A 14,761-nucleotide genomic window follows, 5' to 3' on the forward strand; every position below is an offset into this window, starting at 1 on the left:
AAGTCTTGGCTTATACCTGTGAATACCCCAAAAATGTAGTGTGGTTTCTCTACCTGTGTCCATCTACTTCACGGCTGATTTTATGGTTATTTCACTGATATTGACATAGTTGCCACAAATTTTGATTGCTGACATTTTTCCTGGCCAATACAGAACAGATTTGTTCTTTTAAAATTTCTGTTTTTCTAATATTTTAATTTTTTTTTAATTGCCTGCCATTGTCTGTGGTGGGAAATGCGTGCCTAAAGAAGCTGCTTGGGCAAACCTTGCTCTCATGAGTAAGCTGTGAGTAAAGTGCTCTTTCAGAGACCGTGTACCCGAGCTCACCACACACCTTGAGCTCACCCAGCACCTCGAGCTCACCCAGCTCTTCCATGGGGCGGGACGGGTGCACCCTGGGTGCAAATCATCAGAGTCGTGCAAGTCTGGGACACTCACCTGGCCCTGCTGCAATCAACTGTGCAACCATGGCCTTGCAACAGCCCCGGTTTCTCCTTTTCCTTCCCATTAGCAGCGTGGCTGCGCAATTTCAGCAGGGCTCACTCTGTGTTTTTACTCATTTTGCATCTTAACTCCCTCTGCCAACAAGAGAGCCACAAGGTTTTGTTGGGCAGAGATAGACTGAACATCTGAAGCGGAGGGGTGGCTCCTGCTCGCTATCTCTAAAACAATTTCTTTAGTTTCTATCCAGAGGCGCCAGTTAGTGACTTTCATCAAGAAACCAGGTTTGTGTTTACCATTCAGCTTGTTTACAAACAGCCGGAGCAGAGGGACCACGGCTTCTGCAAGCACTGACTTGCTGGTGGACCAGAGTCCTGAGTTATCGCAGTTCCTCAGCCACCAGGGATGACTCGTTCCTCCCCTTCTTGCACAACGAGCAGGGCAGAAATCTGCATGTGCAAATGCGTCTGGGTATGTAAAATCCAGCCTCATGCTCCAGTGTGTCGGGAAAGGCAGTGGGATGCAGCCCCAGCTCCTCACATTCAAGCTCTGGATGCAAGACCATCCTCCTCCTCCTCCGGGTCTATTACACTATTATTTAATCCAGCTCACTTCTAAGCTTGTGGAATGCTTTTTGATACAAGCCTCAAAGAACCAGCCAGGTGGGACAGTGAACAAGCAATTCATTTTTAAAGTGTTTTCTATTTTCCCTTTTTTTCTGGGGGGACTGAAATTTTGGGACGGTTTTTGCTCAGTTAGTTGAATAGATGAGTTTTCAGTACTCCAGTCTCTAATTGTTTTTTTGGAAGTCTCTCGGAAGTTGTTTGAGCTTTCTGAGTTTTTTTGCTACCTTTGATGCTATCAGATGAAGTAGGGAAAATAACAGAAATCAATAATGAAGTGGTAAGTAGATGCAAATAAATGATAATGCTGTCTAATTTTAGAATGGAATTTAATATGGCTGGTGACAGAACCTGGTGCAATGTTCCCTGCACTGCAGCCCTTCAGTTTTACAACATTTTACAGTGTGAAAATACCCATTGTGGCACCAAATACAGGGCTAGAGCTCAGAGGAAATTTTTTTTTTTGTAAGCTGTGGTGTTTTACAAACATCAGGGTAAAATTTTCTAAATTTTCTGGGTTTTTATGGTAAGAAATATTTTACAATGTAATTTTATGCTCTTTTGTCTCCCTTTTAAATGAACATAGATCTATGGGTGGTTTTTTTCCTTTATTATCAATATTTGGAGGAGTTAAAAAAACCCCAGAGAACAGTCCCAAAATGCTAAATATTTGACAAATACCATGGAACAACCGGCACGGGATGTTCAAGCCTCCCCCGCACTGTCCCATCAGCACAGAGGAAACATCCTCTTCCTGTGCCTAATTTAGGGCCTGATCCTATCAAAAAATGTCATGAAACAGGTTACTGCGAAGAAGCAAACGAGCATGTTGGAGTTGCCTCATGCCACTGGTGCAAGCAGAAGGGTTACGTGCTCTGGCTTACGACATCCCCTGCAATCTCTCTGGGGCAGGAGCCTGGCGTGTAATTGTTTCCAAGTAAATAACTGTGCACTCCCAAGGTCATGCTGTAAATAATAATCAGTTGGAAATCACCTGGGAGTTTTGCATATCTCCTTAACCTTCCATGCAGAGGGTCTCGGCAGGTCAGTTTGATGGGAACAGCATGGGAGAAGCTCTGACTTCAGCAAGAGCAAAATTAAGAACCTTCTCTTGCTGTTAAAAATGACGTATTTTAATTCTGTTGAAATAAGTATTACATTTGAGTACGGTTGTAAAATATATAGCAAAAATGTTGGAAGATAAATCTTGTGTGGTGAAATAGACTCCTTGAGTATCTGTTTTGAGTGAAGGAATCAGAAATTAAAGAAATCATTCAGATACTGGAATTTCCCATGGACTACGAAGTTTTATTTTCCAACCCACAAGTAAAAGGAGATGGAGAGAAGAATCTTTTCTCATCACCAAAGCACAAATCCTCTTTCCCAGCGGTGCTCACAGAAGCACTACTAGCACAGCCCAATGCGAGGAATGCGAAGGTCCCCAACCACAATGACACATCCAGGGCACTTTTGCTTGAGCAGGGTCGGCTGCTGGGCCAGTCACTTCTTCTGGCTGAGGGGCCACTGGCTGGTCTTCTTGCTCTGGTGGGCCTTGATGTCGGGGACCACCACGGGGCATTTCTGCTGCATGGCCTGGGAGGACCCACCACCTCCAGAGCTGAGCTCTGGGCCTGAGCACCCCTCAATGCCATAGCCCGATCCTCCGCTGTAGTAGCCCGACCCACCACTGCCCCCATACGTTGTTAAGGCGTTTTCTCTGGGTGACACATCGTACCTGTATCCAGAGCCTCCTCCCTCGATGATACCCAATCTCCCACTGTGGCAACTGGACCCACCACCTCCAGAGCTATCAATGATGTTCCGGCCTGAGCCCTCAGTGCTGCACCCTATTCCACCCCCAGTGCCATAGTCTGCGACTGTGCCCCCTGCAGTGCTCCAGCCAGATGTCTCCCCACTGTCACCACAGGTTATTGCAACAGATCCCTCACCGCCACATCTGTACCCCCCTCCAATGCTGTAGGTGGATGATGTTGGCATGGGCTGGCAGAATGAAGGTCTCCGGCTGTAGCTGACCGAGCCTTCCCCACCACAGAAGAAGGAGCCATGTCCCTGGAGGCTCGAGACGCCCCCACTGCTACTGCAGAGACCTCTGTGGTGTGAGGAGATCTCACCGCTATAGCCCCTGTTCTGACGGTGACATCTCCCTCGGAGACAGTGATAAATCTGAAAGAGGAGAAAAAAGACCAAACCCCAAACCTGCATCATTTTGCTTTATTTTGACTCTTTCTGAGATAGCTATTCCCCTTCTTATCTCCAGGGTGTATTTCCAGAGAACAAAAATCTGAAATACATTCTTTCAACATCTAATCACTGCCATAGTTTTCCCCGCTCATCTTCATGACCGGAACCGCAGAGATGTAAAAATAGCAAGAATTATCCTTGCTACTGTTTTTAAACTGTTGCAAGAGCAGTGGATCAAAATTTCCATGCAGGATGGTGTTGTTGGCTGTGTTATTGCCATCATTACGTAGCATCCCCAAGGTCTTTTACACAAGGTAATGGGCACAGCCATGGAGGTGTATAACCAGAATGAAGTACAGCATAGGCTTGTTCTTAAATAATATCAAAAAATGTGTCCCACGTGTTGCAAACACATTTAAAACTGCAAAGACTGTGCAGTCATCATGTGCTGGTCCCACTATGGATGCATCTGGGTTTTTAGCTTCCTCAGCCCCATGGCTCTCAGTCCGGTGATCTGACTTCACCTTGTCCCCGTACGGTAGCAAGAAACCGTACAGATCCTGAGAACTTTGCTATGGATGCTCAGGAGGTGTGGGTACCTGCTGCAAGCACGTGTCAAGATCTCAAATGAAGCTATCACCCATGAATATGAAATAATAAAGTCTCAGAAAAGAGCAGACTTACCCTCCTCAGCCATTGGAAACACATTTAGAAGATAAAAGTCGACTGAATGAGGAGCTTTAATGGACAGGAACTTTTATATGGTGTTTAGCATATGGGAAGTGAGACACCCTAAGGAATGGCAAGGATTTATTTACCAAACTCTGATTTCAGTGTTTGCTTTGACTCATGACATCTGATCGATATCTTTTCTTCATGCCGCTTGTTGCATGGCATGCGGCAGTAATTGCTACTTCTGCTTAATGATCCTATTCCTGTGCTGCTGCCCTGAGCTATGGAGAACCGCTTCGGCCCCCAGTGAGGTGAGGGAGACTGGGAGAGGTGGGTGGGAGAGTAGGTGTAGGGAAATGCTGAGCAAGAGGATTAGTGATTGTGGGTCAGAGGGTGGTGGGGACCGGGTCCTGCTCAGGGAAGGGGCAGGGAAGCTGCAGTTCAACAATGTGGCAGTGCTCATGGCTCGGGGCATCACTGTCAGGGTGGGTATGAACAGCAGGTACCTGGGAGAGGGGAAGGAAAAAGCTCAGAAAACATCTGGTGGCCACATAGCACCTTGATCCCTCCAGCATCACACTGGTAGCTCCAGCTGAAGATTTTCTGAGGAAGACATTTGCATCTGAACCAGAACCTCATCAAAAGTGAGATCAGGTATTTTGCAAGGATGTTACAAGATGCTCTGAGAAAGTTTAGGGGCCCTGGAGAGAATTGTGGAGCTGTGGATCATAGAATGGTTTAGGTTGGAAGGGACCTTAAAGCTCATTTGGTTCCACCCCCCTGCCCTGAGCAGGGACACCTCCCACCAGACCAGGTTGCTCCAAGCCCCCTCCAACCTGGCCTTGAACCCCTCCAGGGATGGGGCAGCCACAGCTTCTCTGGGCAACCTGGGCCAGGCTCTCACCACCCTCACAGCAAAGAAGTTCTTCCCCACATCTCAGCTCAATCTCCCCTCTTTCAAGTTAAAACCCTTCCCCCTCGTCCCATCGCTCCCCTCCCTCATCAAGAGTCCCCCCCCCAGCTTTCCTGGAGCCCCTTGAGGGACTGGAAGGGACTCCAAGGTCTCCCCGGAGCCTTCTCTTCTCCAGGCTGAACCCCCCCAACTCTCTCAGCCTGTCCTCCCAGCAGAGGGGCTCCAGCCCTCCCAGCATCTCCGGGGCCTCCTCAGGTTTCGCTCCAACAGGTCCATGTCTCTCCTGTGCTGATGCCCCAGAGCTCCAGATACTGGAGCAGAGCAGAGGGGCAGAGCCTCCCTCCTCACCCTGCTGGCCACACTGCTGGGGATGCAGCCCAGGGGGTGGGGGGCTTGCTGGGCTGTTAGTGAACATTTTCGGCTCACATTGAGCTTCTCATCCACCAACACCCCCAAGCGCTCCTCCTCAGGGCTGCCCTCACGCCATTCTCCACCCAGTCTGTACTTGTACCAAGCACCAGGGACTCCAGGGATATAGATCCAGGGGGTACGTCCTGTAGCCATGCTGGTAGTGCTGCCCAGCACGATGTCCATGCTGCAGCCTGTGGTGCTCCAGCTCGGCCCTACAGTGCAGCCCTTGCAGGCTGAATCAGGTCTGTTCAGCTCTGAGAAATTCTTCTGTGGGGATGATGAGTCCCGGGTTTGGCAAAAGGCCACATCTACTGGGCAGAAAGCAGCGCACAGGGGTGGTGGTGCCGCCCTCGGCATTTCAAAGCGGATGTCAGAAGGTTGGGCAAGGAGGGATTAAGGCCTGGAGACATTTTTTGGAGTGTGTTGAGCTGCCTGAGGGACTGGCTGCTGGTTTTACTTCCTTCTGCCTGGTCCAGGACTGATTTGGCTGCCTCAGCGTGTGAGGCTGACCCTCTGGGTAGAGATTCTCTGAGGTTTGCCAAGCTGGGAGTGAAGGGTGAGGATGGCAGGGATGTGGACATTGACATGGTGTTATTGGGCACCTCGGGAGGCAACAACTGCTATTGATGGCCAGCCCCAATCCCTGTTCTTCAGGACTGGGCCTGATGGGCTTGGCCGTGTCTCCCAGCAGTGCTGCCCAGCTCCACGGACATGGTCACTGGGTGCTGGTACCTCAGAAGACATGATTGGAATAGCTGCACTGGGCCCAGGTTGGGTGCTGTGAGTGCTTGATGTTTTGGGCTGTGCTGTTACTTTGTCATGGAGCCCAGCAGGAAAATGAAGGTGCAAACTCTCCAGGGTTATAAACTGGATGGCTTTAGAGCTACATCTTCAGCATTACACCATTGAACACATCATCTTCTTTACAGAAAGGAGGCGTGAAATGTCTCATCAGATAGATTTCCAAGACTTTTAGATCCTGGGTGAGAATACAAGAAAAAATGAATTCCCCAAAAAAGCAGCTTTGAGATACTATTACATTTATTAGATATAAAAAGTGCTATTTGGAAAAGCAGCAGAGCCTTATCAAAGGCATCCCAACACCAGCAGCAGGGGACAAGGTTGGTCATCCTGGAGTTCTCAGCACAGGGATGTGGCATCAAGGGAAGAGAAGAGGACATGCTGGGAAGAAACAGGTTAACAGAGCCAGGTCTGGAGGGACAAAGGTGACACAGCAGAGGCAGAGCTGTTCTTGATGAGAGCCGAGGCCACCTGAAGCTTTTACTTCTGCTGGCTGGAGGGCCAGTAACAGCCCTGCTTGGTCTGATGGGACTCAATGCTGGGAATGACAATGGGGCATTTCTGCTGCATGGACTGGGAGGAGCCTCCGCTGCCCACTCCAGAGCTGATGATGATTGTGGAACTGCCACTGCCACCACTGGATCCTCCACTGCAGCATCCAGAGGAACCCCCACTACTTCCACCTCCAATGATGATCTTGCCTCCTGAAGACCCACCACTGGATCCCCCACCGCAGCATCCAGATGAACTACCTCCTCCACCACCTGAACTCACAATGATCTTCTGGCCAGATCCCCCACTGCCACCGCTGTATCCTCCTCCCATGCCATAGCCTGAGGATCCTCCACTGCAGCATTCTGAGGAACTTCCATTGCTTCCACCTCCAATGATGATCTTTGATCCTGAAGACCCACCACCGTAGCCTCCTCCCATGCCATAGCTGGATCCTCCACTGCAACATCCAGATGATCCTCCACTGCTTCCACCTCCAATGATGATCTTTGATCCTGAAGACCCACCACTGGATTCCCCACTACAGCACCCGGATGATCCTCCACTACCTCCACCTCCCATAATGCTCTTTGATCCGGAATACCCACCACTGGATCCTCCTCCCATGCCATAGCTGGATCCTCCACCATAGCATCCAGAGGAACCCCCACCACCTCCAGTTCTAATGATGATTACGCCTCCTGAAGACCCACCACTGGATCCCCCACCACAGCATCCAGACGAGCCACCTCCTCCACCACCTGAGCTAATAATGGTCTTCTGGCCAGATCCCCCACTGCCACCGCTGTATCCTCCTCCCATGCCGTAGCCTGAAGAGCCCCCACCGCAGCATCCAGATGATCCTCCACTGCTTCCACCTCCAATGATGATCTTGCCTCCTGAAGACCCACCACTGGATCCCCCACCACAGCATCCGGATGATCCCCCACTACTTCCACCTCCAATGATGATCTTCCCTCCTGAAGACCCACCACTGGATCCCCCACCACAGCATCCAGATGAGCCACCTCCTCCACCACCTGAGCTCACAATGATCTTCTGGCCAGATCCCCCACTGCCACCACTGTATCCTCCTCCCATGCTGTAACCTGAGGAGCCCCCACCGCAGCAGGATCCACCTCCTCCACCGCCAGAGCTGATGATAATCTTGCCAGAGCTGCCCCCGCCATAACTGCCTGAGCCTGAGCCCCCACAGCAGGAGGAGCCCTGAGACTGGTAGCTGGAGGAGCTGCCCCCATGGCAGCAGCAGCAGCCTCCACTGTGGCATCCACTGGACTGGGAGGATGTTTCATGGCAACCTCCAGAGGACTGTCTGGAACACATCTTTGAGCAATGACCCTGTAAGAAACAGTCCTGTTAGAAAGGAGCCACTTGGAGATGATGCTGCACGTTCACAACAAACCAAAATTGGAGCAGCACCCAGGAAATAACCCCTCTGCCCCATCTTCTACAGTCCCATAAGAATGGCAGCTTCATAAACTCCCTCACCCTCATTAGCAGGAAAGACCTGCACCCAGGGACTGGTCTGCAGATCACAACAGTTACAGAAAAACTCCACAGGCAGGAAGACTGAGAGTTATTCTGGGGATTTGCACACGTGCTCTGACATGTTCAGAGCTGTGAGTCTAAAAGCTTTAGTCCCAGTGAAGATCCTTCTGGAGATACAGACTGCTAAAACTCACAGCAGCAGAAAATTCAGCCAGATTTGTGTCCCCTTAGAATTTTGGCTACAACTCCCTTCTCTAAGAAGGGCAGTCCTGTTAGCACACCACACTGCATTTTGGAAAACTCCATCCAACACCTGATTGGCGTGGTTCCCTCACTCAAATCATTCTCAAAGACCAACTGGTGGAGCGACCTCTCTGCACAAGGGTTCAAAGAGTTTCCGTATCAACGGGCTTACCTTCCTTGCAACTGGAAATGCTTGCAAGGCTTGGCGGCAGACGAATGAGGAGCCTTGGGATAGGTGAGCTTTTATATTGTATGCGATGTGCTCCGAAGGGAAGTGAGACACCTGAAGGAATGCTGAGATGTATTTACTGCGCCTGGCTTTAGCTGCCTCCTTCTTTGACTCACTTGCAGCAGCCTATAGGTGATATGAAGGAGATGTATCAATTACATTCTGCATCGCAGTCGCTAATTCTACCTAATGATTCTTTTCCGGGAGTCTTGCTCTAAAACATAGCGGGCAAATGGCTTCTGGGGGTCTATTTTAGGTGGTCCCCAACCCACTTCTGCAAGGATGCAGCTTCTTGGGTACTCAGCAGAGAGCGGAGACAGAGCAGATGCTAAGGGAGTGGGTTGGGGCTAGAGAGTGATGGAAGGACAAGGGTAGACCAAGTCTCAGAGGGTTTTTTGGCGAAAGGGGGTTTTCTCAAGGACTGGTGAGATGGGGAGCTGGATGGAGGGGCAGGAGTACATCCAACCCACTGGGAAAGGCAACCATGTGCTTGACAGGCCAGAGGTATCACCTCTGATGGGGCAGTGCACCGCTCTGGCGGACATCAGCCCGGATCCATTTCAGAGGGCTCTGCAAGGATGGCAGAGACACGAGGGACATTTCCCCTCACCCTGTTGGGAGCCCAAGGTGGATGCTGCCGCTGGATCGATCAGAGAGGTCTGTGCTCAGCTCCAGCTCCCCAGGGGTCCTGGTCACCAGGCTGTGGTGGGGAAAGTCTTGTAGCCTTTCTATTTGCAAAGCTGCATTTGAAGGCCATCAAGACCCTACCCTTGAACTCTAGGACATTAAACATTTCTTCTGTCTTGTTTTCTGAGGGTCCTGCTTCTCAGGCCAGCCCATCCACACCTGAGGCTGGGGAGGCATCTGGATATTTTGCTTTCTGGAGAATGACAGTTTGTCAGCACAGTTATCGCAGTGCTGGCTGCTGTGTTTTGCAGCAGCTTCATCCTGTCACTGCGTCACACATGCTTGGAGGCTGACAACACCATCCACCCTCGCGGGAGATTGAGTAGAGGAAAGCATAATTGGGGGGTTTTAAGCTGAGAGGATGCATGACAGCAGCAGCAAGCAGCCCAGCCCTGTCACGATGATCATGATTTTGAGCATGCACGCAACTCCATTGGTATGTGGACAGGAGCATCAGCACCAGGAACGTGGGTGCAGGGGGCTTTGGACTCCCTCCAGTGGCCTCAGCTCCCCACCAAAGGGAAAGCTAAGGTCTCACTGCAATTCTGGCTCTCACCCGTGAAGTGTGGGCGTTGTCGATGCTACCAAGCATTGCAACACCTTGATCCCTTCTGTGCGTTGAACCTGTAGGTACTTGCACAAAGGGACACCCAGGATTTGCAGCTCATCAGGACCCAGGGCATGAGGGAAGGCTGTGGAGGCTTTTGGCAGGGGTGGTGAGAGGTGATCCTGCGAACACTGGTGTGTGGACACCCCAGGGCTGGGCCCTACAGGGACTGGAAACACTGACCCTGTAGCACAGGCACACGTGTGGCACTTGCCACTTTGTGCCCCTTTGGCACTTGACACATGTGGAGGAAGAACGTGGCTGGAACCACAGATGCTGGAGAGGCTCCCATTGCCACAACTCCCCAGATTAAAAAGCAGCTTTAATACCTCTGTCGGGTAAAGGCAAGGGTGGATGCAAAAGTCTCCAGTTGAGGCTGCTCCAAATTTGGCCCCGCTGCCTGTTTTCTGATGCTCTCTCTGGGCTCTTTTCTGCCCTGGAGTCCAGTCACCCTTGGGATGGGCTGGCAGGTCCCGTTATCTTTCAGTCTCATCACTGCAAACCCTTCAGTGGATGGTGCCTGGGTGTGTGTTGTTATGAGAGAGAGAAAAACCTTGGCCAGATTCTACAACCCTTTTTCCCAGCAGCTTCCTTCATGCCCAGCAATGCTAACACCGAGAGCATGGGACATGGTGAAGATGCTGCTGGTGTAAGAAGAGCTCTCCAATTTTTCTGCAAAAGGCAGAAGACGGCAAGTCATGATCCCTCAAGTGTTTGCACGACCAGTGATCCCTTTTATTCCTAACTTTGCTTCCTGCCTACCAGTTGTGTGTGCGAGACGGACAAAAAAGCCCTCAGCTTAAAATTTACTGAATGCAAGTCTGTAATCACATGTGTCCCAAAGAGGACTTGCTGCTGACTTCAGCACAAATGCTAGAGGGTGTTTCCTACCATAATTAACGTTTTTTCTTGTGATAAGAGAAATGGAGTATGTAAAAACCCAACTATATTTCCAAAAGATGTTGCTGTCTGCACTGGAAACCCCTGCAGTGAAACCCATAGCTCATGATCTTCCTTCTCTGGGAAGGGGAGATCGAGGTGGAGCTATTTCCTAGGTAGAAGTTGCAGCCTTGGTGGACATTATTTGCAGGAGGGACAATGATCATCTGCTTAAACAACAAGGTTTCTCTCAAGCAAGAGCTGTTACTAACTGTCTGCTCCAGCACTGCAGGCTGAAAAAGGTTTCACGGCTGAATGTATTTGATGTATTATTCATTTTTTGAAAGTAAACAGGGGACTGAAAAAAAGATAAAAGCAACCTCGAAAACCAGTTCTTTCCATACAGAGTAATCTTTATTTCCTTTCATATTGATGGGTGAGAAGAACCATCTGGGAGTTCAAAGCACAGGGATGCAGCATCAAGGGAAGAGAAGAGGACATGCTGGGAGGTAAGAGGCAAACTTGGAATGAAGAGGCAGGGCTGTTCTTTAAAACTGAGGCCACCTATGGGTGTTACTTCTGCTGGCTGGAGGGCCAGTAACAGCCCTGCTTGGTCTGATGGGACTCAATGCTGGGAATGACAATGGGGCATTTCTGCTGCATAGACTGGCCTCCACTGCCCCCTCCAGAGCTGATGATGATTGTGTGGCCTGAGGAACCACCACCTCCACCACTGGATCCTCCACTGCAGCAACCAGAAGATCCCCCGCCACTTCCACCTCCAATGATGATCTTGCCTCCTGAAGACCCACCACTGGATCCCCCACTGCAGCATCCAGATGAACCACCTCCTCCACCACCTGAGCTCACAATGATCTTCTGGCCAGATCCCCCACTTCCACCGCTGTATCCTCCTCCCATGCTGTAGCCAGAGGATCCTCCACCGCAGCATCCAGATGATCCTCCACTGCTTCCACCTCCAATGATGATCTTTGATCCTGAAGAGCCACCACTGGATCCCCCACCACAGCATCCGGATGATCCTCCGCTACCTCCACCTCCCATAATGCTCTTTGATCCTGAGGACCCACCACCATAGCCTCCTCCCATGCCATAGCTGGATCCTCCACCACAGCATCCAGAGGAACCCCCACTACCTCCACCTCCAATGATGATCTTTGTTCCTGAAGAGCCACCACTGGATCCCCCACCACAGCATCCAGATGATCCTCCGCTACCTCCACCTCCCATAATGCTCTTTGATCCTGAGGACCCACCACCATAGCCTCCTCCCATGCCATAGCTGGATCCTCCACCACAGCATCCAGAGGAACCCCCACTACCTCCACCTCCAATGATGATCTTTGTTCCTGAAGAGCCACCACTGGATCCCCCACCACAGCATCCAGATGATCCTCCGCTACCTCCACCTCCCATAATGCTCTTTGATCCTGAAGACCCACCACTGGATCCCCCACCACAGCATCCAGAGGAACCTCCACTACCTCCACCTGCAATTATAATCTTTGTTCCTGAAGAGCCACCACTGGATCCCCCACCACAGCATCCAGATGATCCTCCGCTACCTCCACCTCCCATAATGCTCTTTGATCCTGAAGACCCACCACTGGATCCTCCTCCCATGCCATAGTTGGATCCTCCACCACAGCATCCAGAAGAACCTCCACTACCTCCACCTCCCATAATGCTCTTTGATCCGGAATACCCACCACTGGATCCTCCTCCCATGCCATAGCTGGATCCTCCACCACAGCATCCGGATGATCCCCCACTACTTCCACCTCCAATGATGATCTTCCCTCCTGAAGACCCACCACTGGATCCCCCACCACAGCATCCAGATGAGCCACCTCCTCCACCACCAGAGCTAATAATGATCTTCTGGCCAGATCCCCCACTTCCACCGCTGTATCCTCCTCCCATGCTGTAACCTGAGGAGCCCCCACCGCAGCAGGATCCACCTCCTCCACCACCAGAGCTGACAATGATCTTGCCGGAGCTGCCCCCACTGCCCCCACTGTAGCTGCCTGAGCCTGAGCCCCCACAGCAGGAGGAGCCCTGAGACTGGTAGCTGGAGGAGCTGCCCCCATGGCAGCAGCAGCAGCCCCCACTGTGACATCCACTGGACTGGGAGGACTGTCTGGAGCACATCTTTGAGCAGTGATCCTGCAAGAAACAGCATAGGTGTTACTCAAGAGCAGAAACCTTCATCATGAGAGTTTCCCCGAGCCAGAAGGACCTGTGTACAGCCTGACGACATGGACAGATGGTCTCCAGAACCAATGAACTTCCTTTCTTCTGAGTACTTTGTGCTCAATGTAACCCATGTAACCACCCAAGCCACACTTAGAGCCTTTTGCTAGGGGGAGACTCTCATATTGCTAAAGTTAATCAACCCATCATTTAAAGTCTTTTATCCCATAGCTTTCCCATCCCAGTCTCTAAACTGATGAAACACATGATTTTCAGTAGCACGGGATGATCCTGCTTCTGCTGATATCCACAGGAGATTTAAATTCATCAAAGCAACCTTCTTGCCCTTCAAGCCACCACCCACCAGGCGTACTTTAGCAATGCATTTGTGTCTTGCAAGCCTGAAAATCAAAGAAGAATCGCTCCCTTTGGCAGAAATGGACTTACCCTTCTTGGTTCTGACCACGGGTACCTGAGAGCAAAGCTGAGCGAATGAAGCTCTGTGAGATCCAGCAACTTTTATACCGTTTCTAGTTTTCCTGAGTGGGAAGTGAGGCATCCAAAGGAATGGTGATGGCTTTATTTACTAAACAAGCTGTAGTCCTTCAGCCCACTTGTCCTGACTCACCCAATCCGATCAATGCCTCCCTCGTGCATCACTTCCTAGGCTACCTGCAGTTTGGCTGCGGGGACTGCATGTGAGCTCAGCTCCCGCGGTTGACTTTCAAGGTAGGATTGTGGGACTGGTTGGCACCATCCGCTTGAGCTGGGTGACGCTGCCGGGGTGGTGACTGACAGCGGAAGGGGCTGTGGAGACTCATGTTTATGGTGTGTCATAGAGAATGGAGACATCCAGGGGAATGGAGGGGGCTGCACTGGGTAGAACTGCTGGGGCGGCAAAAGAATCTCACGTGCCTGGACTTCCCCACTACATCATGATTGTTGTTGGAGTGCACCGCTATGGACAGCACAGAGGCCAGACAGGCTTTGCACTGCCTCTAGGAGGAGTGGTGATGCCGATTTTAGAAAGGAGTTGGAAGTGCTGCAGGTACCAGATCCAGCATCCACCCTACGTATCAGCATCTTGATAGATATTAACCAAAAGGATGAATTCATCCCAGTTTGGGAGATGGCTCTCGTGTTTCTGAAAAAGCAGCTGAGGATGCCTCTGTGCTCCTGCTGTCACTCCGGGAGCCTCTGAAACCTGGGTTCCCACTTTCTTGATCCTGGGCCATTTCTGGGTGCAGGAACGTTCAACAGCGATGCTTCCACCTCCCTGAAGTGGGACCCTGAGCTTTCTGTTATCACCATGCAGGCGACGGCGGTGTTTGTACAGTTCCCAGTCCCTGGTATTTTAGCACCCTATGACTTTCCCTAATAAAATTCCAGGCAATTCAGCTGTTCCAGTGGCAGCACTGGCTAGAGGAGCTTGTCCGGATGTGTTTTGAGGATGCATGTATCCCTGGGGCCCCCAAGGGGAGGGTAGAAGCCCATGTAAACGTGAAGCTCTTTTACTTGCTATACGTGTAGGTCACTCCTGTCTCTTCTGGGACACTTCCAGGCTTCTGTCATCTGCCTCACGTAGAACAGTTCAGGCAGAGAAGGTTTATTTTCCTTTCCCTGCTAATTGCCACAATATACCACATCAAAGAAATCACTTCCCGTAGGGAAACTCCCTCTGAAGACTCATACCTGGAGCCGTGTTTTATTCCTGTGGGAATGAGGAGATCCCTAGTTATTCCAGGCTTGGCTTGGAAGGGGCTTTCTGAAGTCCTGGCCCTACCATTGGCTCCATGAGGGGTTCAGAGCTGGAGGAAGGATTGGAGAGACCCCTCATT

General features: G+C 50.9%; 3 protein-coding genes across 3 annotated transcripts; all 3 read right to left on the reverse strand.

The window, feature by feature from the left end:
• Positions 1–2,564: 2,564 nt before the first annotated feature.
• LOC141475847 (uncharacterized) lies at positions 2,565–6,006 on the reverse strand. The gene is made up of 2 exons (XM_074164390.1): positions 5,995–6,006; positions 2,565–3,248 (listed from the first exon to the last, which is right to left on the reverse strand). The coding sequence occupies exons 1-2, from the start codon at positions 6,004–6,006 to the stop codon at positions 2,565–2,567; spliced, it is 696 nt and encodes a 231-aa protein (XP_074020491.1).
• Positions 6,007–6,543: 537 nt separating this feature from the next.
• LOC141476025 (uncharacterized) lies at positions 6,544–7,899 on the reverse strand. The gene is made up of 2 exons (XM_074164629.1): positions 7,620–7,899; positions 6,544–7,454 (listed from the first exon to the last, which is right to left on the reverse strand). The coding sequence occupies exons 1-2, from the start codon at positions 7,897–7,899 to the stop codon at positions 6,544–6,546; spliced, it is 1,191 nt and encodes a 396-aa protein (XP_074020730.1).
• A 3,383-nt stretch (positions 7,900–11,282) lies between these two features.
• LOC141476026 (uncharacterized) lies at positions 11,283–12,881 on the reverse strand. Its single transcript, XM_074164630.1, has 2 exons — positions 12,787–12,881; positions 11,283–12,711 (listed from the first exon to the last, which is right to left on the reverse strand). The coding sequence occupies exons 1-2, from the start codon at positions 12,879–12,881 to the stop codon at positions 11,283–11,285; spliced, it is 1,524 nt and encodes a 507-aa protein (XP_074020731.1).
• Between the last annotated feature and the right edge of the window lie 1,880 nt (positions 12,882–14,761).

Source organism: Numenius arquata, chromosome 27, assembly GCF_964106895.1.
Source record: "Numenius arquata chromosome 27, bNumArq3.hap1.1, whole genome shotgun sequence".
NCBI classification, from domain to species: domain Eukaryota; kingdom Metazoa; phylum Chordata; class Aves; order Charadriiformes; family Scolopacidae; genus Numenius; species Numenius arquata.